Genomic DNA, 21,605 nt, shown 5'->3' with positions numbered 1-21,605 from the left:
ATGATTGGTTTTCTTTTTGGTAGCTGTCAGTCATTACGGAAGTCAACCAATCGTAGATCACAAAGACTACCTCGCGTGATCTCAATAGTTAGCCGTCACGCACGTTCACAACATTTATTCTTTTACTTCCGTGCTGAGCTTTGTACAAGATGGAAGTGGCGGGTGATATAACAGATCAATTCGACTTAGATTCTTCGGAAAGCTCAACCAGCGACGAGGAAGAACTCGAAGATGGGTTTGAAATAGACTTGGTTGATGCTTATGATGGTCAAACCAGTGACGAGGAAGACACTCCACCACATTTCGGTGGTTATGAGTTCGAATTTGTCGACGAGGTGTCAGACAAACAGAAATGCCCGGTGTGCCTGTTGCCGATGCGAGATGCCGTGCAAACTTCGGAGTGTGGCCATCGATTCTGTAAAGATTGCTTGCAAAGGATTCTAAGGTAGATAATGGCTTACATAAGTAACAAAGTTTCAAGTCTGTTAACAAAAAGGGAAAATTACGTATACGTGATGCGGAAATTTGGCCATGCCGCCGAATTGGCCGTTTGTGATTACGTCAGCACTATTTTTTGTTTTCGTTCTCTGGTGAAAAAGTCCTTCATTAGGCGAGCTAAGTCTGTGGTAGGTGCTAGAAAGTGCATCACACATTACACATTTTACAAAGGTGTGAGTTATTCTAAACAACTAATCGAGTTCAAAGCTTTAATATGATATGCCAAGATGCTATCAGACCGGGCTTGTTCTCTGGCGCGAAACTCCAAAATTATAATTAATTGTCAATGATTATTAGCTCGTTGTTTTTCAGCATTCTGTATCCGGTACGCACACATTTTTATTCGTGTTAGTTACAGGTTCCGTATTTGTCTCTGTGTTACATTTGTAACAGAGTCTAAAAGTGAAAGCAATTTTGCATGTATATGAGTTTAAAACAGATATCTATTGAAGTGGAAATGTTCATTTCAAGTTCTCTTCCTTTCCGTGAGCCGGCAAGCAATTTAATTTTAGCGATGATAAAGTGCGTGTAGATTTTTCTCTCGAGTTAGCCCCCATAAAGTCGTAGAGTCAATTTATTGTTTTTCAGAGTTGGGGGAATTATTATTTGTCTATACGGAACTTGGAATAAATAAATTTGTCGGCGATGACTAGAGTCTGGAAAATAATCATTCAAATGCGTCTTTTTGGGCTCAATTTACTCAGTTTCAGTGGCCGGTTCTAAAGAGACTACAGAGTAAAGGCCAGTAGTAGGAAGTCTTCAGTTCGCAATCATGTCGATTAAGGATGGTATGGTAATCAGATTACTCTGATCTTTACACTGAATCGAGTAGCCACTTTGTTCTTTTGCGGTCGGCATGCTCGTAGTGAGGCATATGACCAACGAAACGTACTGGTTTATAGATTTTGTATCGTCTCTCGACAGGGACGTCCATTCTGTTTGTCCAATCGATCGACGAGAAATTCAAGCGGAAGGAGGTGTAAGTAGAACAATTCTTATGATATGCAAGTGAATACATAAAATATTCATATCAGTTCAACATACTATTTCATATAATCTTTTATAAAATAGTTGGTTTCTACGCGCGCTTTTAATTACTTGATTTAATTTATCTCTCGTTCTCCTTTTCTGTACTTAAATCAAGAGAGAATACTTTCATGGTATAATACACTTCGTTATTTAATAAGAGGGGTAGCGAATGGTAAATGCGAGACTTTACGAGACGGCGAGACAAACGTTTTTCTTTGCGAGCCCGAGACATTTTGACTCTTTAGATTGCGAGACCGAGACTTCAAATGTTTTGAGTGCAAGCGCGAGACGTTCAGACTCTTAAAATTCGAACCCCAGATTAAGTTGAGAGCCAGAATGAGCTTGTACTGCCTTAAGCCAGCTTCTTGGAACTGACTGGAACTGGAAATTCGATTATAACAGGGCTCTAAAAATATTCGAATTCCACCTTGCCCGTTGGGCAAGTAACTCTCAAATTTTGCTAGCCCGGGGCACTTCCCCACTTGCCCAAGTTTTGAAACTCATTAATAATTCATGAACCCAAAAATGGAAGTCAAACTACAGGCGTGTTTTAATGTAATAAACCCGTCTTGACTGTAGTCCTGTTAGTGCTGATCACTTTCATGTTTACGCCATTATATTGTAATACTTCCACAACTTTTAACTTCTTCATTCCGCTTTTATGAAGTTGTACGGTTTGTAATAATTAACATGGATGAACACTGTTATAATCAGATTGAATTTTCGGACGTGATAAAAAAATGTCATCAGGAATTGAATTTTGTCCCACAGCATCTTTTGCCAGTGCCTCCCAGTTGAAGAAACAAAGTTTGCGAAGTTGTTGTTGTTCGTTCGTGTACTTACTTCCTAGTTCCTGTATTACACGCTGGGTATCTTCGTTATTATACAGCCTTGAATCAGTTTGTTCAATTCGTCGAAGATCGCTTTCAACTCCTTGAATGTTCACCTGCATCTTGTCTAGCTCCACGCAATCATTGTAAAGAGAAGCGTGAGAAATTTATAACACACAGCTGAATTAACAACAAGTCGCCTTCCCACTTCAGTTTTGACACAGGCACAGTGTTGAATTTGAAAAGCCGGCGAGAGCGTATTTTTTTCATTTGGATGAATGAAAAATAGTTTCTGAGGGAAAACGTCTTCGTTTGAAAGAAACACTATTTTAAGTCATCTTCCAGGTTCTCTTAAAGTATTTTGATGACTTACTTATTCATTTCTTTTTAATAATATATACTTTTCATTTTGCTCGGCGGCGCCCAAGTATGTTATCACTAGCAAACTTGCATGTCTCACTGAAAACAGAGATTTACCTAGATTTTAGCATCAAAAATGCTGGCTTCGTTTTTGTGGTACAAATATGCGGCTTCTTTTCGCGTACAATTTCTACAGCTTTAATATATCATTGTTGAGTTAAGTTCTGTACAGAGAAACTGGAAAATGCTCGCAGAAAATTGCTAAAATTTTAAGAAATAAACACAGCATTTTCGTGTCCAACGCGGCTATTTCAAATCCTGGAAAGAAAGTTGATCGGGGCAGATTTTGATCACGTGCTAGGCAACTACTTCTGAGCTGTGAGCGCGCATCACGCAATCAACAAAACAACGCCATAAATTGTAATTTTCTTCAAGCTTCATCTAAACACTTGATTACCCTTGAGCCTAAAATTTACCTTTTCTTCTCAAAATCGTTATCAAAAATTTAGTCCGCGAACGGCTTGCCTGGGTCCTTGCCCGTGGGGCAAGTAAGGAGAGAAAGGTACTTGCCCGCAGGGAAAATCTACTTGTCCCGGACGACCGGACGGGGTTTTTTTCGAGCCCTGTTATAACACACTACGTTATGATATCCTAGAGAAAAATAATTGTTTTTCTGGCGCCAAAACGGACGTTGCGGTAGGTTTTGTACCTTTTTGTGGAATTAAGACAATTAGCTATAAGAGAAGTTAGGATTAACTTTTTCTCGGAAAATTTGTAAGTTGCTTCATTGAAATTCAATATCAAGTGAAGCCGGAAGACGTCAGTTATAAAAACAGATAAAGGAACGAATTGGGACTTCGAGACCCTTAGCCTTGCGAAAAATCGAGACTCCGAGACAGCTTCGTAGAAAAATCGAGATTGCGAGACGCACACAAATGCTGAAAAACGAGACTGCGAGACCCGTGAAATTCGACTAAAATTTTACGAGACCCAGAGTTTTTGAAGGACCATTCGCCACCCCTAATAAGCTTTTATATTTGATGAAGACGAGTAAGTGAACAAATTGTGTTCCGCATCAGAAGGTGCTTTTTTCTCAAGTGCAGGCAAGATTGCTTTCCGGGAATTAGAGTTTTGACAAGTATGTGGAACAGTATTGTGGAGTTTCATTTTTACAAAACTCCTGTTTCCAGGTACTAGTCGCTCGATGTTAGAAAGTTTGAATAATATACATGTATAGAAAGAGGCCAGAGGTATTAACAACCATTCAAAGACAGATGTCAACAAGTGTTCTTTTTTACATTCCCGATATTATTTCCTTGACAGTACTTTTATGACAAAGCCTGGGCCAGAGATATCTTGTGCCTCCGTGTTAAATGCAAGCGAAACGACAGAGGATGTGACTGGATTGGCGAACTGGGACATGCAGAGGTGTGTAATGTTTTATTGTCTTTGTTTTCTTGTCTTACATAAATGAATGGACTCTTACATTTTAGTACAATATAGTAGTTTCAAATCTACAACTTCAATGAGCGATAAAAGTGTTGAGACGATTTTCGAGCGTCTTGGAGAACTTTGCCAACCCCCCCCCCCCCCCCTCCACTACCCCTTCCCCTTAAACAATATTGATTTTTCTATTTTTTTAGACTACACATTTACAGACCACAGGACCTACTCAACATTAATTGAATTGGGGGGCCGGGGGTATCAGAGAAATAACGCTAGATGCAAACACAAGTAAAATAGAATATCGAAAAGCGTCTTTTTCTAAGTGTCTCAACTATTTTTTGTCGCCCATTGTTGCTTTCGAAGCGTGCAGTCCTATTTCCCTAACAAGGCATGTTGTAGATATGTTGAATACACATCTATAATTTCAACTTTCTGTGGTAAGCATGGCCTAAAAGTGTTATTGTTTTAGGACCACAAAGGTGAATGCGATTATGAAGACGAAAAGTGTCTCGCCTGTGGTGTCGACATTCAAAGGCGACTTAAGGAGACTCACCACAATGAGGAATGTCCAAAGAGAATCATAGAGTGCGTCCACTGTCAAGATGAGTTCACCTTTATTCAAAAGCAAGTAAGTACAGTGGTAACAAGACGAAACATCCTTTCAACGCTGTTAAACAAGAAAAGGGCATGGTTGAGAAACCATGCTGTCATGTCGTAGCCAAATAGAGCTAGGACTTCACAAGGCAGTCCTCGATGTGATCTCTTTTAAAGTGTCAAGGTGTTAAGCTATGTAAAAACTAATTGACAATTGTCACTTAATTTATGCATCAGGAACATGAAGACGCTTATTGTAGGCGCTTCCCTCTCGTCTGCACCAACAACTGTGGACATGAAGAAATACCCAGAGAAGAGGTACATCGCATAGTGTAGAAAATTATGATAGAATTTATTGTTTGTGAAAGGAACTTTGCCCGGCCCCACTCTCTGGACGTTAATCCGATCTGAGGTGACATGAATCGTAGTTTTGTTATCAATTTCGTCATAATTTTCTTTAAACAATCCCTGATTCAGTAATTAGTACAAATATTTTGAAATCAGTAAAATAAACAAAATATTCTTAGTTAATTTTGTCTTATCGTTTCTCACAAAAAGTACGATATCGATTGCTTTAAAGGAGTGTTAGTGGAAATCTTATACAATTTCAAGTTATTTTTGTTTTATAAATGTTATGCTTTTTTTATTCAGTTTTCCTTTTTTTATAGATGGAATGGCATCTGTTGATTAAATGTCCAATGACAGAGGTAACCTGTCCTTATTCCAAAGCTGGCTGTCCATTTCAGGTTCGTACTGAATATAATGTAATGAACGAAGCATCAAAAAAACAGTCAGTGTCAGACCATTATCTTATAACGTTAGCTCCTGACTACCACTACTCTATTTTTAAATATAATGTAATGAGTTGTTATCTATTTCAGCCCAGTTTATGGCGTTCGCTCGATCTTCAATAACTAATTCGAAAACCAGACTCATTTAGGGGTTACAGGAAATGTCTCTGTAGAGGGATTTTTTTTTGTATTCATCTTTGATAGAATTCGATCGCACAAATGCTGCTCTTGGAAAATATGCTCTAGATTTTTGGCTTAAAATACCTTAAAGAAGGAATAGGTTTCTGCAGACTGTCATTCTTAATGGTGTAAGGCTGAAACAATTCGACAAGGAGCCATGGCAAGTGAGATTGTTTAATAGTATGTTCTTATGCAGCTGTCTTATCAGTCACTGAGCTGTTGTGTTAGTCACGTGTTGTGTATGTTTTTACAGGACAAAAGAGCTCATCTTAATGACCACATAGAAGCAAGCGTAGAAGACCATTTGGAACTGACATGGTCCTCACTGGTTGCTGCGAAACAAGAGCTTGACAACATGAAAGATCTGAGGCAAAAATTCCATGAAATTCAGAAAGTTAATCAAAAGCTGACAGAGTCTGTGGCTGATTCTCGTGAAGAGGTTCGAGATTTGACATTGACAGTGAAAAGTCTCGAAATACAAAATATCCAGCTAAAGAAGTGGATGGAAGACATGGCAAGGAAGACGGCAAAAGGAACGCTGACAGAGCTCGAGTCTGTGGCCGAGACTCGTAAAGAGGTTCGTGTTTTGAAATTGGCGATGCAAAATCTCGAAATGCAAAATATTCAACAAAAGAAATCGATGGAAGGCATGGTAAGGAAGATGGGATTAGAAATGAAGCGTCTGGAGATTCAAATGTTACAAGCTAAAGCTACTCGTGCTTGTGAGAAAGCACAATTTGGTTCTCTCCAGAAATCATTTCCCATCCCGCCCGTGATGCCAGCCAGTTCATCAGCCATAACTGTCACGTACGTGTCGCCTGACGAGGAATCGAAAAAAGTTTAAGCTATACCAGAATCAGCCTTAACTGGCATGTACGTGTCGCCTCTTGAGGAATCGAAAAAAATTCAAGCTACACCAGAATCCAATCTTAATGCGTCGTTTACATTAAATTACATAACACCCACAAACAGATAAAGCTTTTTCATTGCCGGTAAATGTTAAGCTAAAGCAAAGGTTACTTTGTCGTCAGTGCGCACTGACTTATTTTGAGAATTATCGTTTAACGTAATTCTATTCAAACCATATGAACAGATGTTAATCTGCGGACTGTATATCGAAGAAAACTGTAGCCTGCGTAGCTTGGGGGTTTAAGCAATTTTCTAAGTAATTATTTGAGCGCGAGCGCACAGATGTCTCTCTCCCAGGCTCCTCGCGGCGCTCGTTATTGCTGCTTTGCCGCTTTCTTAGGGCGTTCAAATTGCTCAAAAACCGCTAGTCTACGCAGGCTAAGAAAACTGTGAACCTCTTGAAACAGAAAAATATCGCTCAATTTCGTAAGATTGTTTTAAAACAGAATACAAAGGGTTGTGTTATGATCTCGGGCCGTTTTATACGCCATTTACACCAGCTAAACTGGTTTAGCTAAATCATGTTTAAGTTTTTCCAATTTGTCTATTACGCTTTAATTTGTAGTCATTTTGAGGCGTGAGACAAATTTCAAAACACCTACCCCACTTAAGTTGTGGGGTGTGTACGGTATGAGCAACTAATTTTTAACCTTCAGAAATAAAAACAAATTGTCGCTGTGTAGCACTTTGAAATGCATTTGTTTAAGTTATGCGGAAAAAGTGCTTATGATGTGGTATTTTTAGAGACGTTTCGGAAAAACCCCTTCATCAGTCGTAGCGTTACGACCTATGAAGGGATTTTTCCCGAAACGTCGCTAAAAATACCACATCATAAGCAAAATTAAGCACTTTTTGTTATTTTTTAACCTTGTTTAGTTAAGCCACTTTTAAACATGTTTAATATGTTGGTAACTATACAGAAATGCCGTAGAATTCCGAAAGTAACGCTCCTCCCGAAAATAACCGCTCCCTGAAAGTAACGTTAATTTTTTACCTTCCTACTGAAGTGGTCCCCCCGAAAGTAACGGCTTAACGGAAAGTAGCGGCACTTTGAAGAAGTCAGTCAAAGAGAAACTCTCTGTTTTCAAGGGCAATGAGGATGGAGCAGCCTGACTGCAGGACTGAACAACTTGAAGAGTTATTTTTGATTTTATTTTGAACTAAACTCAGTGAAGTTTTCTTGAAACTATGATTTATAAGCTGTATTTGTCTAGCAGCAGAGTCAAATGAATGTACCAAAGCGTGATCAGTTGTACTGCGATATATTGCGACCATTATACTTTCGGCCTACAGTACCAACGTTTAGGGCTTTCTTTTGTTTATACAGTCTGCTTTGGTTATGTGGGAAGTTACGAACCTTTTAATTTCATGTGTTACGCGTCCGCTTTGTCTGAAACAACTGTTACCGTACAAACGGTTTTTAACCAACCGAAAGTTACAGCTACCCGTAAGTAACGGCTATCCGAAAGTAATGGCCCCTTTCGCCTACTAAATCCGAAAGTAACGAGGGTCGTTACTTTTGGAATTCTACAGTATTGCTTCTATATGTTATTTAGTCTGCTTTTCGATGGTGTTGTAATTACATTTACTGATGAGAGAAGCTGGAGGTTTCAACGTTTTAATTCAGATCGCTCAGCAATTTTGTTCTGCCTTGGAAGTAAGGATCACCAAGACTAACTGACATCATGTGTCATATGGTATCTCCGCCCATCATTGGCCCAATTTATAAGACGGATCATCCGTCAAGACGAATCATTCGTCTAGACGGATCATTCGTCTAGTATAAATACGGGAAAGCGCGACGAAAAGGCTTGAGCACTAGTCGTTAAGTCAAGTCAATATTGGCGCGAACTTTCAAATTGCTCTGTTTCAGTCCAGACACGTTCTTCCTTGGATTTTTTTGACTTGTCCAAACAACCAGCTGACTTTTCCGCCATCTTGAAATTTGTAGTTTATTGAAAATAACCGCTGGCTCCATGTAACGGGGTGTAAGTTTCGTGGATAGTTCGACTTTCGCCCGTATTTATACACACAGACGGATCATCCGTCCAGACGGAGTTCGTGGGTCAAGACGAACTATCACGATAATTTGTCTAGACGGGTGATCCATTTGTTTGCCCGTATTTATACACAGACGGATTATCGGACGAACTATAGTTCTTTGCTCAAGTTCATTCCAGACGGATGATCCGTCTCTAGTGATAAATCCGGCCATTGCTGAATAGCAAATCAAATTAACTTTGAGATCACCGTTGTTGAGGATGTTGCTATGTTTTAGAGAATTTCAATCACTTCTTTTTTTTCGGGGTAGGGGTGGGATTACATGGTGGAAGGGTCATTATATTACTTTCGGTAGGTTTGTTCTTTCGATTCCTATTTCAGAGTTTAAACTTTAATTCAACCGGCCAGAACTACTGAATCAGAAAAATCCATCTTTTTAAGCGCCAATGCTGTGTATTTTGAGTCAGAAGTCTCGTTGGATGAACATTCAAGAAAATAACTCTGTATGTGTGTATTTTAAGCTTACAGCCGGTAATCAGTGGTAGGGACCTTTCTAAATCTAATCTGTTGTTACCGTTCTTTACGCATTTAATAAATTTTATTGTTTTACTGACTTCATGGAGCTTTCCTTTTGCCTGGGCCAAATTTTCATTTGTGTTGCTAGGTATCAGTAAACTTTGTTTATACTAGCGAGATAACGACATCAGAAGACAAAATGACTGAAAAAAAATAGCCGGTTTTTTTTGTCGTTATTCTTGTGTCACTATGTTCCCGGTATGTTATTATATTGTGTTGTTTACGATAGTGGCTAAAACAACAACGAGAGGTGAGTCTGTCCATAAGGTTTGTGCGACCTTGCTTTGGCTCATTCCAGTCTGTCCTGTTCAGTGCCTAGTGGCACGAGTAGGTTAAGAATCAAAACACAGTTCTAATGCAAAGTAACAAGTAGCAAATACTGTACCAAGTTCTATTGATGTAGTATACTAATATTTTAAAGTTCTGTTTGGGCCACTCAAGGCTAACAGCAATGAACCCCTTACATCAGTGTTTACAAACAAAACGCCACATTTATTAAATACGTCAAATAAATCAATGTTCATAAATAAGATGTCAGGTCGTGTCACAGTTCATCGCATAAAAATTGTTCAAAAAAAGGAAGCTTGCCGGAGACCCCTTGGGGGGTACTTCCAGAAAAGGTGTGTTCAGCTCACTTCCCAAAACCCTTACCCTATTTATGACCAAAATCTGCGTTTTTTGCTACCCTATTTATGACCTAACCAAAAATTCGATAGCCTATTTATGACCGATGCGGCTGACACAGTTGCTCCAAACATAAATTATGAAGGGCTGTTGTTGATGGTCTTATTGATAATGATGAAAAAGTAGCTTCTTCTAAGAAACATACCCAATTCAAGACTAGAGTGCTAGAACCATACCCTATTTAAAACCCAAATGGCCAAAATCGATATCCTATTTATGACCAAAACGGCTGAAAAACCCTACCCTTTGGGGCTGCACATACCTACATAGCCCATATAAGGTAGTACCCCAACCCCGCGCCGGAGACTTTTAGAGGGTGAAAGAAGGGATCATAATTTTATTTCAGTTTCCTCCCTGAGATCTGGGAACTAGAAGTCCCAGACCTCCCACTTCACGCATTATTCAAGATGGCGGCGGAAAAACGTGCCCAGGTAAAGTTTGAAAACTTGTTTTTCCCCTTCTTATGAAAGCTGGTAGCGGTATCTTGTTACGCTCAAGGTATCTCTGAGTGACAACATATGTTAAAGAACATCGAGAATAGCAGACACAGCTGTATATACATTATTATGGGTCGGTGTGAAACGCATACTGCGGACTGCCACCTGCAGACCGTGGTCAAATGCCGACTAAGGTTAAGTTTAAACTGCACACCAGCGGTAAAATGCAGACTACAGACTTTTTATGCATATATCGTGCTACTTCCTTTATTGAGTGCTAACCGTTAACATGGTTATATTTCAGGGTAATCGCAGTGAAACTCTGCACTTCGGTTCGCCTGAATATCACTCCGGTTAGAGTTAGAACTCTCAAATTATGATGGAAATGGTAAGACGATTTTACCTCCATTCCGCAGACTGCAGTCTGTATCTTCATTTTACACAGACCATATATATTTATACCTGATTTATACATGCTGAAGTCTGGAGATATCAAAACAAGGTTCACCCTCAGCTAAGTAGTTTCATGCACATAATTTTGTCAATCGAAGGGAGATTAATTTTAAGGTCGAGGTTTCATAACTATTAACCCAAAGGTAAGCTTAGGGTTAGGCCTAAGGTGTTCATAGGTTCATATCAATGCGTATGATTTACAATATACACCCTTCCTTAGATGGGGTACACAGTAGGAGTCAAGTCACTGCTTGACATCACCTGAAAATAGAAATTGTTCTATTGCAACACTCCTTAGCGTAGTTCTAGGTGGTATGCATCCGTCTCGGTGAGATGTGTTTTTTTTATAAGTTTCTGCCTAAATTTGGTGTGCATAAACATAAATTTCATGGGAGCAAATTGTATATTTTTTTATGAAAATGTCATGTGGAAATAACAGGATATTTTATATTAGAACAGGCACATACAAATCTTATTAACTTAAGATGTAAAAAAAATAGTATTAAACAACTCTTGCCACTCTCATTAACAGCATTGATAATTGCATTCAGGAAGTGTAATACACAACTCTAATCTAGTCTGTATGGAGATTTTTTGGAAAGGATTTGTTCACTGATTTGGCCTCCATGCAGCAGGGGCAAATTATGTCATGTGTGCATGTACGCAGTCACATGAAGGGATTCAAGGTAAGTGTTCCAAGCTGCAGTTTGGCACCAACTACTTTGGTGCCTTGATTTTCAGCAATATGTAACTCAACTCTCATCATCAAGAGTGAATATTTTATAGCTTGGCGATGGCAAATACTTGTGGTCAGAAAACAAATTTGTTGGGTCATGTAGCTAAGCAAATGGCCAGGATATGTGGTTAGAAGATAAAAGTTTTGGAGTTGTACTCGGACTAGCTCGGCATGTGACCATGATTTGTTGTAAGGAAACAAACTTTCCTTGTCATGTGGCTCACCAAAAGGCTGTGATTTGTGTTTAGAACTAACTTGATCTTTTTCATTTGTGTAAACAAGATATAAATTCAAGCAATTGAAACAAAATTGACAAGATATAAAGTATTGGTGACGCACTATCTGGCAGGGTCGGCAGGTCAAAAATTTATTTTTCTCAGGAAATATTTACCACAAGTGTTGGCGATCTGAAACTGAAGTTTGAGTTTCCCAAATAGGTACTATGATCAATTTTTACCCCTTGATTTTTTAGGTGTATCACATAGAAATCCATGAAAGAATATAGACGCCGCTTACAAATGCAAATATCTGCATTAGTTCCAGAGATATTTAAGTTTGAAAAATGTGTAAAATATGCAAATGAGATTCTGATGATGTCATACGCTCAACCCAATATTATATCAAGTATGTAAATAGAGCTATCTTGGCCAATTTGCAGCGCAGGCCATTGAAACTTGGTAGGGTAATAGTTCTTCAGGAAACACACCTAAGGCTATAAAAAAGTCTGTTTCCATGGCAACTCACTCTTTTCCAGTCCTCACCCACTTGATTTCAATATGTTAGTGATTTTCAGCTTGCAAAACGTTAAACGAAGCCACAAACTCGAGCTAACATATTTATATGCTTTCTGGATCATGCATATGAGGCTTCATTTGCAAATATCAAACTGGAACACCAAAGGTGGCCAGAGAAGCCTTTAATATTGGGCAAGTCTGGAACCCAGTATGTTGCCATAGTAACAAAACTGCTCAGCTCATATTGTGGAGCACATTTATTAGAATCTTACTGCAAAGAATCAAACATTTCTGATACAAATTGGCTGAGATATCATTTTTCATCATATTTGATCAAAATTTGGTTGAGTGTATGACGTCATCACTGGGCTAATTTACATATTTTAAAAACTTGAATATCTCTGGAACGAAATTAGACCTTTGAAAATAGTAAACAGTGTTTTTTTTCTCATACAGGCTACTTGTTTATGTTTTAAAATGGCTTCGATAGGAAAGATGCGATTTTCGTCATAGTACCACTTTAAAATAGATGAAATGTCCATCCTGTAAAATATTTTGTCCAGTGCAAGTTAAAACTTTATAAAAAACATTAAAATTACAGGTTGCTGCTGCAGGATATAATCTATTTATCGCTAGTTAAACTTGCAAATCGTCATCTGTCATTTGATCAAACTTTGTTGACTAAAATTAATATGCAATGTACACCCATGAATGCACTGCTCTAATCTTTTATTACTACTAGTAATTTCACTAGTTTTTATTTTAAAAAGTTTTTTTTAAACTGTTTTTGTTGTTGTTCTGCAAGAGTGTAAATTATACTTTTTGGAAGGAAATAAAGGTTTATTGGCAGAGGTTCTAGGTAGGATGCTTCTTTAGCTGAAACTACCCAGTGGAATAAGAAAAAAAACAATGCAGGGCTTGACACTAACTTTTCAACTTACTAGCCATGTGGCTAGTGATAACTTAGATGTTACCAGCCAAATTTTTTTTACTAGCCAAGCGTTGAGGTTGGCTACCTTACAACATGAAATTTTCACAACATGTTTATTTCATGATTTGGGGGTGTACATATTTTGCGACACTTAAACAGTTCCACAATTTTGCAAAAAATTTTGTATTTTGAATCACTTTAACTTCACGTTTTTGAGTAACACAATTTATTTCCTTGGCAATGTTGCTTAAACATGTCCTTGAATTTGGTAAACCGACTTTATTAAAAGTACAATAACGTCAAAAGTGACAAACACAATGGCGGGACTATATGTCAACAGTAACATAATGTGTTATGTTCGCAACACTTACTGTTCACGTCACTTTAAATTTGCAATTTTTTTAAAACGTGAAATTCGCCAAATTAATGTGTCATGAAAGTTTCATGTAACAAGGTAAGTCCAATAAACAGCAGAATTACTAGCAAGACTTGAAAGCAAAACACAAGCAACTTTCTTTAATGCATAATGTTGGTAATTGCATTGAACTTAAACTAGTTCCAATAAAGTTAATTGCAGTTCCCGAAAAGGCTTTCAAGACTGTGTTTTTCTTTGAGACTTCCTTGGAAAAATATAGAGACCCTGAGATGTCATTGTAAAAACTGTTGAGACTTCTTCACAGATGGACAGGCACTGTAGAAATGTTTAAAAAGCAGAACAACTATTTGAACAATACTGCAAACTGTAGTTGGTGAAATTCAACAGCTAAAAACGGCTGATTTAAATGTCAAAGAAAATAAATCTTTTTCATCTAGTTATTTCTGTAGTGGTAAGTTTATAAGTATGCATATGATGACAAATCATCCATGTATTGTTACTCTATAAATGAAATGTTATCCCTTTACAGTTCCACACGATTTTGCGCATGATTTTATCAGGAAGCTTGTGTTTTGTTCCACTAATTTTCGTACAAAAAAGAACAGTGATATGTGCTTTCAGAAAATGCTGTCTTGTTTGTCAAATATTTCTTTCAACATAGTAACATGTTCAGTTACCCATTTACATACCACACAGCCAAAAGTAAACAAACTTAAATTCGCATACGTGCTGAACAACACGTGCCTGGTAACATGGTACATGTATGTCCACTATGAAAGTCTGACCTTGTTTCAGAGAAAAGAGTTTGTTTTCCTTGAAAGAGACAGAAACTAGTTTGGCCAATTTCATTTTGTTTGCTTGCGAAAGTGGCTAGAGGAAATAAAAAACCTACTAGCCAAAACTAAATTTCCTACTGGTCTGTGGCTAGTTGGCTACTGTTAGTGTCGAGCCCTGCAATGGCTAAGAAATATTTGCAAAATTTCAAAAATAATTTAAAAATAAGATTAAATTAAAATAAAGATCATTCTTAAGCTTTAAATATACATTGTGTAAAACAGAATTGCAAAATAAAACAGTTCAAATTTATCTCAATGTGAAGTTCTTAGTTAAAATGCAATAGTGAGGGTGCTAGGAAGGGTATTGCAGAATCTTAAGGGAAAAGTTCCTTGTTCTGTGGTTGTTGCTAGTTTTGTTGTCGAGCTAGAATGAAGGATACAGGTGTTATAAACAATGTCTAACTTTCAGCACATGTACAAAGGCCTAGATGGACAGTACATACAGTGTACATGTAGCCTTAAAAATGTGTTTCAGAAGATGCCACCCTTGTCTCACCCTCATCAGTAGAAACCCAAATTTGAGTTTGCTGTTGAACTGTATCCTTTTTGTTTTTTTAAATTTATTTAAACACGAAAATCTTATCATAAAAATGGTCTTCCTAGGAGTCATGTAAAAAATTACAAAGAATAAATTAACTATATTTCTGAATTTGGATTTACTAACATTACATTACATTAACTAACAAACTAATTAACTAGCCTAGCTACAGCAAAAACCTATGTAATAAAACTTTCTCTAATTTACAGTGCACTAAAAATAATCTTTCCCATTCAGTGAGGTTTTAAACAGTTTTAAACTAGATAGGTGTCTGATTTCCAATGGAATCTTGTTCCACAGAACAGATCCTCCATAGTGCAGGCTAGCTTTTGCATATTCCGTTCTTGGATTAGGGACAAAGCAATTTATCTCTGCTGACCAGTGACAAAGCTTGCAGCACCAAGTTGAACCCATTGCATATGCTTTAAAAGAAAGTGCAGTAGTAGATTATAGTAAACACTATTACATGTAATATATAAAGAAATTGTTTATTCTTCATATTTGAAAATAATTTCCACAGTGTTGTCGACAGAAGTTAGTGTTGGAATGTGCAATGGAAACATCTCTCTTTCATACATTATGTTACAATATTGTGCCTTGAAAATTCTGAGGAAGATTTAATCTTCCCCTGTTTTTTGTCTCCTAGAATCTGTCGTAAGGTAATTCCTTGATGCACTCACATTCATATGATGACCTACAGTATACTAATTTTGCTTTTTACTCTTCAGGTGCTGCCAGACCAACAAAAACACATTTGAGTTGATTGTAATCAATGCACACAGGATAGATGAAGAATATTTGACCTTGCCCAGCATGTCTCTCAGATTATATCATCAGGCCTGTGAATCAGAAACAAATACTTAATTTTTGTATGCTAACAAAAGGTAAGTACCATGTGATTCCAAATTAATCAAACTTGATACACTGTATTGTTTAAAACTCACTCATATGTAGTCACATACAATGGGTTCCTAATATTTTGCTCATATCAGGTACCACAGCCAGACCTGTGACTATATCCTACTTGTAGGACATGTTGGCTTGCTATGTCATCCATCCAAACATCACCTATGAAGTGAGCTAAGAGGTGAGTCTCACCTCTGAGGACGTCCAAGGTGCAGGCTAACACAACCTGAAGATGGGAATCACTTCAGACAGCTGGAGCTGACTGTTGTGTCTGGTAGACTTGTTAATACTTTGATTTATAACTGGTTTTCTGGGTCAAAGGAGAGCTTTTAATATCATTCTTTAAATGCTCTGTGTGAAGGATTTGCGAGAATTTGCAGGAGATTTTACCCCATGTGTTCCAAGTGGACCATGAAAAAAACTAAATGAGCAGAGGTACATGTAAGTACATAACATTACTTAGAGTGACATTTATTTTACTCTTGTTCTTTATCCAAATTATTATAATTTTTGTTTTTGGTTCATTGCTCAATTCTTCTGGAGCTTAGCCAGACCAGTGAAGTTACTTGAGGACATGGCAGCCTGACAATGTCATCATTCCAAACAAAGAGCCACACCTATGAGGTCATCCAAGGTGCAGGCTAACACAACATGGGAATCAGTTCAGACAGCTGGAGCTGACTGTTGTGTCCTGTAGGTCTTGTGAGTACTTTGGTTTATAACAAAGGAAAGCTTGATCTTTAAATGTTGTGGTATTTGTGAAGGAATATTGTAGCCAACTGCTCCTTGGTTTTTCTCTGTTGCGAGAATTCGCAGGAGATTTTACCCCATGTGTCCATAGTGGACCATGAAAAAAACGATTGAGCAGCGGTAAGTACTTAACATTACTTAGAGTGACATTTATTTTACTTCTTTATTCAAATTGTTATCGTGTTATTGGTACATTGTTCAATTCTTCTGGAGCTTAGCCAGACCAGTGAAGGTATCTGAGGTCATGGCGGCCTGACAATGTCATCATTCCAAACAAAGAGCCACACCTATGAGGTCATCTGAGGTGCAGGCTAACACAACATGGGAATCAGTTCAGACAGCTGGAGCTGACTGTTGTGTCCCGTAGGTCTTGTGAGTACTTTGGTTTATAACAAAGGAAAGCTTGATCTTCAAATGTTGTGGTATTTGTGAAGGAATATTGTAGCCAACTGCTCCTTGGTTTTTCTCTGTTGCGAGAATTCGCAGGAGATTTTGCCCCATGTGTTCCAAGATGTGGACCATGAAAAAAACAAATGAGCAGTGGTGACTATTTAACATTACTCACTGTGATATTTATTTAATAATTTTTATTTTTTTTATTTATTTATTGTTTATTATTTATTTATTTATTTAATGTATTTGTTCTAAGTTCATTTTTGTGTTATTGGTACATTGCTCAATTCTTCTGGAGCTGTGAAGTTATCTGAGGTCATGGTGGCCTGAGAATGTACTCATTCTAAACGAGGAGCCACGCCTATGAGGTCATCCTAGGTGCAGGCTAACACAACATGGGAATCACTTCAGACAGCTGCAGCTGACTGTTGTGTTCTGTAGATCTTGTGAGTACTTTGGTTGATAACAAAGGAAAGCTTGATCTTTAAATGTTGTGTGTTTGTGAAGAAGTGATATAATCAGCTGCTCCTTGGTTTACATACATACATACATCCTTTATTATCTTTCCCCATGGGGGCTTTTCGAAGACAATATGGTACAATACTACAATTAAATACTAATATACTAAAATTAATAATATTACATTCTAATTTAGATAATCACAAATTTAAAAACTCTACAATTAATTTACGTTTCACTGCTTTTTTAAAAATTGAAATAGTTCTACTGAGTTTTAAAGTAAGGTCCAATGAGTTCCAGATGGTAGTTGTCCTATAATAAAATGTTCTTTGGCCAGTGGCAGTGCTGAATAGAGGAATGTTTTGGTTTTTCTCTGTTGCGAGAATTTGGAGGAGATTTTACCTCATGGGTCCAAAGTGGACCATGAAAAAAAGAAAATAAGCAGCGGTAAGTACTTAACATTACTTAAAGTGACATTTGTTTCATAATTGCTATTTATTTATTTATCTTATTTATTTATTTATTTTATTTATTTATTTATTTATTTATTTATTTATTTATTCATTCTAAGTTCATTTTTATCTCATTTTCTGGAGCTTAACCAGACCTGTGAAGTTATCTGAGGTCATGGTGGCCTGTGAATGTAATCATTCCAAACAGGGAGCCACACCTATGAGGTCAGCTGAGGGTTTTTTGTACTTCATTTTGTTTATTAATTTATTTTTCTTTTAGAGGTATAACACAAGAACATACAGATTGATACAAATGAGCATTGAATAACTTACACAGGTAAGTCAGGTCATCTGAAATGCATGCCTATTAATTATTTTTAGGTTTTCTATCTGCCTCCCCTCTTTTACTTTCAATGTCTTGCAGTGATGGGCATCTCCCATCTTCCTTTGTAGGCCTCCCTATGTAGATGTACAATATAGATGCTAACACAACATGGGAATCACTTCAGACAGCTGGAGCTGACTGTTGTGTGCTGTAGGTTTTGAGATTACTTTGATTAAAAGCAGGGTGAAGTGAGTCCCTGTTACAAATGTTAAAGGGAAGTTTGACCTGTAAATATTGTGGTGTTAAATTGTAGTATCTGCCCGGTTTTTTCTGTTGCAATTAATGGTGTAAGCTTTCCCCACAGGCTAAAAAAGCTAAAGAAAGATGATTCCATCAAAACCAATGCTTATGCACAGTACGTGTAATGTGAAATCATCTGTTATCCAGTTGTAAAACATCCACTCATGAAAACACAGTCAGTGTCTTTGCTAGAATGTATTTATTTAATGGCGTGTTCTTAGGAATGTTATATTGGGGCTAAAATTCCCTTTTTACAAGGCATTCCAATTATGACACTGATTGTCAGTCATTCTGATTGACATCTAGGACTTGCCTACAAGAGCTGGTCTATGGTGTATCTATCAGTCTGACCATGAACATTGCTGGTGGAGTGGCCAACCTGACAACGGTGATTACTGACTTTATTGACTGCAATAGACTAATTTTAAACACCCAGATCTTAAGTGCAACTAATCAATGCCTTGTATATTAAGTTCTATGGAAAAAGGTTTGCCACTGACTCTTGATATTTTTCAACAGACGTTTTGGTTAATGCTTAAGCCTTCATCAGTGATATGAAAGCGAAGTTCGTTGTCATGCGCTATTTTTAAACATAATCAATGTCTTCTTTGAACCTTTTCACTAAAAGGTTTTCTTTATACTTGTCTAGTAAACAATTGCAAGTTTACATTTCTTTGCCCCGCCCTGTCTCACGATTTACATACTGAACTTCAGTGCTGGGGTTGATAAAATTAACGTTTGTGTTTAGATAAGAAAGATCTTTCAATGAATTATTACTGGCGTGCTTTCAGCAAGCAATAATGCTCGCTATTAAACCTGGCACATGTGTGCATGCCTTGTCAATTTTTCTAGGTTAATAGTGTTTCGAAGCCGGTTGACGCAATGGTCTGGTGTGCGTTTTACGACGTACGTCAAAGTCGTTAAGTGTAGAGTCAGGAGTTCAATAGAAACCTTTGTTTTCTTTTTACACACTGAAATAAATTGACCACGCCTTTCGTGTGTGAGAATTGACAAATTTTGTATAGATTTTATTGCGTAAAATCCAATCGCTACGTATTGAAGGAATCTGTAACAATAAGTACTTTATATTCAGCTAAAAGCGGATACTTTTTGTGCGGATAAGAAAGACGCCAATATGACTTCTCCCAACTAAATACGCTTGCTTCAAGGTTTCTAAACTTTAGGTTGCTTTATCCGATGTTCTCTACATTATATACGCGGCAAAATTTGGTCACTGTTGTTGCTGGTCAAATGGCCAGTGTCGTTATTTCAAGTTCCAAGTTCCTTACTGAGCGAGTTTCTCTCAGGCGAGCTCCTCTTTTAATTTATTTTGACGTGGGGCACCTTCAAGTTCACTCAAACTGTTCATCTCAGGCTTGCAAAAGCGTATTAAAATTTCTTACATGGTTAAGATCCAAAACAGAACGGGTAGATAATTAATAGAATATTGTATGTGAAGAGACCATCGTAGGATATATTGAAAGTTCGTAAATTAAAATTCAACTTGGAACAAAATTAACCCCGATCTGGATCTGGAGAATTATGTACAACAAAACCAAATGCGGTTAAAGGATATGTAGGGTAATTAAGATGTACGCATGTTTCAATCGAAAAAGAAAGGAGTATTTTAAATTTTCTGAAACGTAGTTCACTTGGTAATCATGTTGTGAAGATTGCAAAAAATGTCATAAAAAACGGAGAAAACATTTTTACTATATATTTTTTTTCATTTAGGGATCAACAGCGAGCAGCTTCAGTTCAAAGTTTGGCAAGATGGCTTTCAAAGAGATTTTCACGCTATTGGAAAAGTTAGCTCAGCTCTTTCCTGAGAGCGCGACGGGCAAACTCAAGTAAGTCATATTGTTAACATGTTACTGTGGACTGGATTTTTCGGTCATTAACCTAAGCCGGAGACTGATTATTGCCGGTGGTTGATCTTTATAACACCCCCTCTCATTGAAGGAACAGCTATAGAACCACACCCAAGTGTGTTTAGTATTTGCAAATTCTCTGGTGTGTCTCCTGGCTGGAAAATGACGACAAGGAAATTTACTGGAGAGTTGAAGTAGAGACATTACCGCTTGGAAAAAGTTTTAGATTGGAATAATATTCGCTTGGTGAGAATTGTTTGTCGGTAGAGAGAAATGCAGGGAGATAGATGTAAGGAAATTCTCTCAAACCCGTGTGAATTACAAGGACAGAATATAGCAGGCCAAAAATCCAAGTAATCACATGCGTAGAGCAGTGCGTAGTGTTAAAACGAACTCGACAAGAACTTCTGACTACGATGTAAACAGAGTTCAATTGACAGAGATCAATGTTCCATACAGACTCAAATGAAATTAATCACGTGCCAAGACGAAGGTAGAATTAAACCACGTGCTGTAAGCTTAGCCGTAAGTCGTATAATGTAAACCGTATGCCGGTTCGAACTGAAATACAATAACGAAAATAGAAGCTAACGTAACTAACATACCGAAGTATAAAGATAAAATAACATAAATGAAGAAACTATTGCTAACATTCTCAATAACGTCCATAATATGGAAGTGTAACACAATCGGCACTTCTACTGATCGTACGGAAGGCTGGAAAACGATTAATAGGCTACACGGTGTGTAACTTGGACGGTACTTTTATGGCAAAATAACCCTATATTGGAGATATGGACCTAATCAAGCGCGATTCCGAGCATACAGAACTAACTAACCGATTTAGTAACGATACAGACCATTTGATAGGTGACAAAGGGAAACGTAACCGAAACGAATAAGAATAGAAAACCTAAGAACTAACCGTAAAAAACAAGGAATAGATTACTCACTTTGGTTTGCACACGCACTGAACTTGACTTAATAGAATAGACGAGTAACAGTGTATAGAGAAACTATGGCCCAATGCCGAGTAGAAGTTGACGCAGTGAAATCTGCACTTGAACTGACCTAACCGAGGAAAACCTCGTGGATATATCTAAGCGGAGAACACGTACGCAAAACCTAGCGGTTATGACTATTTCCCTAACGGACATAGCAGCTGAAGGCTGGTCAACCACAGTAGATTAAGTAAGTAAGTAAGGCCTTG

General features: G+C 37.6%; 1 protein-coding gene and 1 long non-coding RNA gene across 5 annotated transcripts in view; both read left to right on the top strand.

Annotated features, from left to right (window-relative positions):
- The first annotated feature begins 110 nt into the window (after positions 1–110).
- LOC110042232 (TNF receptor-associated factor 6-like) lies at positions 111–9,251 on the top strand. Its single transcript, XM_089297598.1, has 7 exons — positions 111–445; positions 1,423–1,477; positions 4,041–4,145; positions 4,633–4,791; positions 4,995–5,075; positions 5,426–5,503; positions 5,982–9,251. The coding sequence occupies exons 1-7, from the start codon at positions 150–152 to the stop codon at positions 6,570–6,572; spliced, it is 1,365 nt and encodes a 454-aa protein (XP_089153724.1). The 5' UTR covers positions 111–149; the 3' UTR covers positions 6,573–9,251.
- A 1,014-nt stretch (positions 9,252–10,265) lies between these two features.
- Positions 10,266–21,605, top strand: part of LOC110042205 (uncharacterized) — a 15,125-nt gene continuing 3,785 nt past the window's right edge. The window contains exons 1-8 of one of the 4 annotated variants that reach the window (XR_016209652.1): positions 10,270–10,329; positions 10,640–10,723; positions 15,668–15,823; positions 15,932–16,280; positions 16,394–17,894; positions 18,180–18,236; positions 18,831–18,912; positions 20,259–20,374. This is a non-coding gene — a long non-coding RNA (uncharacterized LOC110042205). The other 3 variants (XR_016209649.1, XR_016209650.1, XR_016209651.1) reach the window with 3 other exon arrangements.

The sequence above is a fragment of the Orbicella faveolata genome, unplaced genomic scaffold, assembly GCF_042242905.1.
Source record: "Orbicella faveolata isolate gen_17 unplaced genomic scaffold, um_ofav_v1 contig_3, whole genome shotgun sequence".
Taxonomy (NCBI): Eukaryota; Metazoa; Cnidaria; class Anthozoa; order Scleractinia; family Merulinidae; genus Orbicella; species Orbicella faveolata.
The sequence above is the reverse complement of the archived record's forward strand: the minus strand, read 5'-3'. Positions and strand labels throughout refer to the sequence as shown.

What these genes read in the sequence shown, in the direction of transcription:
- LOC110042232 (XM_089297598.1), top strand. Translation starts at nt 150, where the DNA reads ATGGAAGTGGCGGGTGATATAACAGATCAATTCGACTTAGATTCTTCG. An exon ending in TCACCTTTATTCAAAAGCAA is followed by an intron (nt 4,792 to 4,994) that starts GTAAGTACAGTG and finishes TTTATGCATCAG; the next exon opens with GAACATGAAGACGCTTATTG. An exon ending in AAGAAATACCCAGAGAAGAG is followed by an intron (nt 5,076 to 5,425) that starts GTACATCGCATA and finishes CTTTTTTTATAG; the next exon opens with ATGGAATGGCATCTGTTGAT.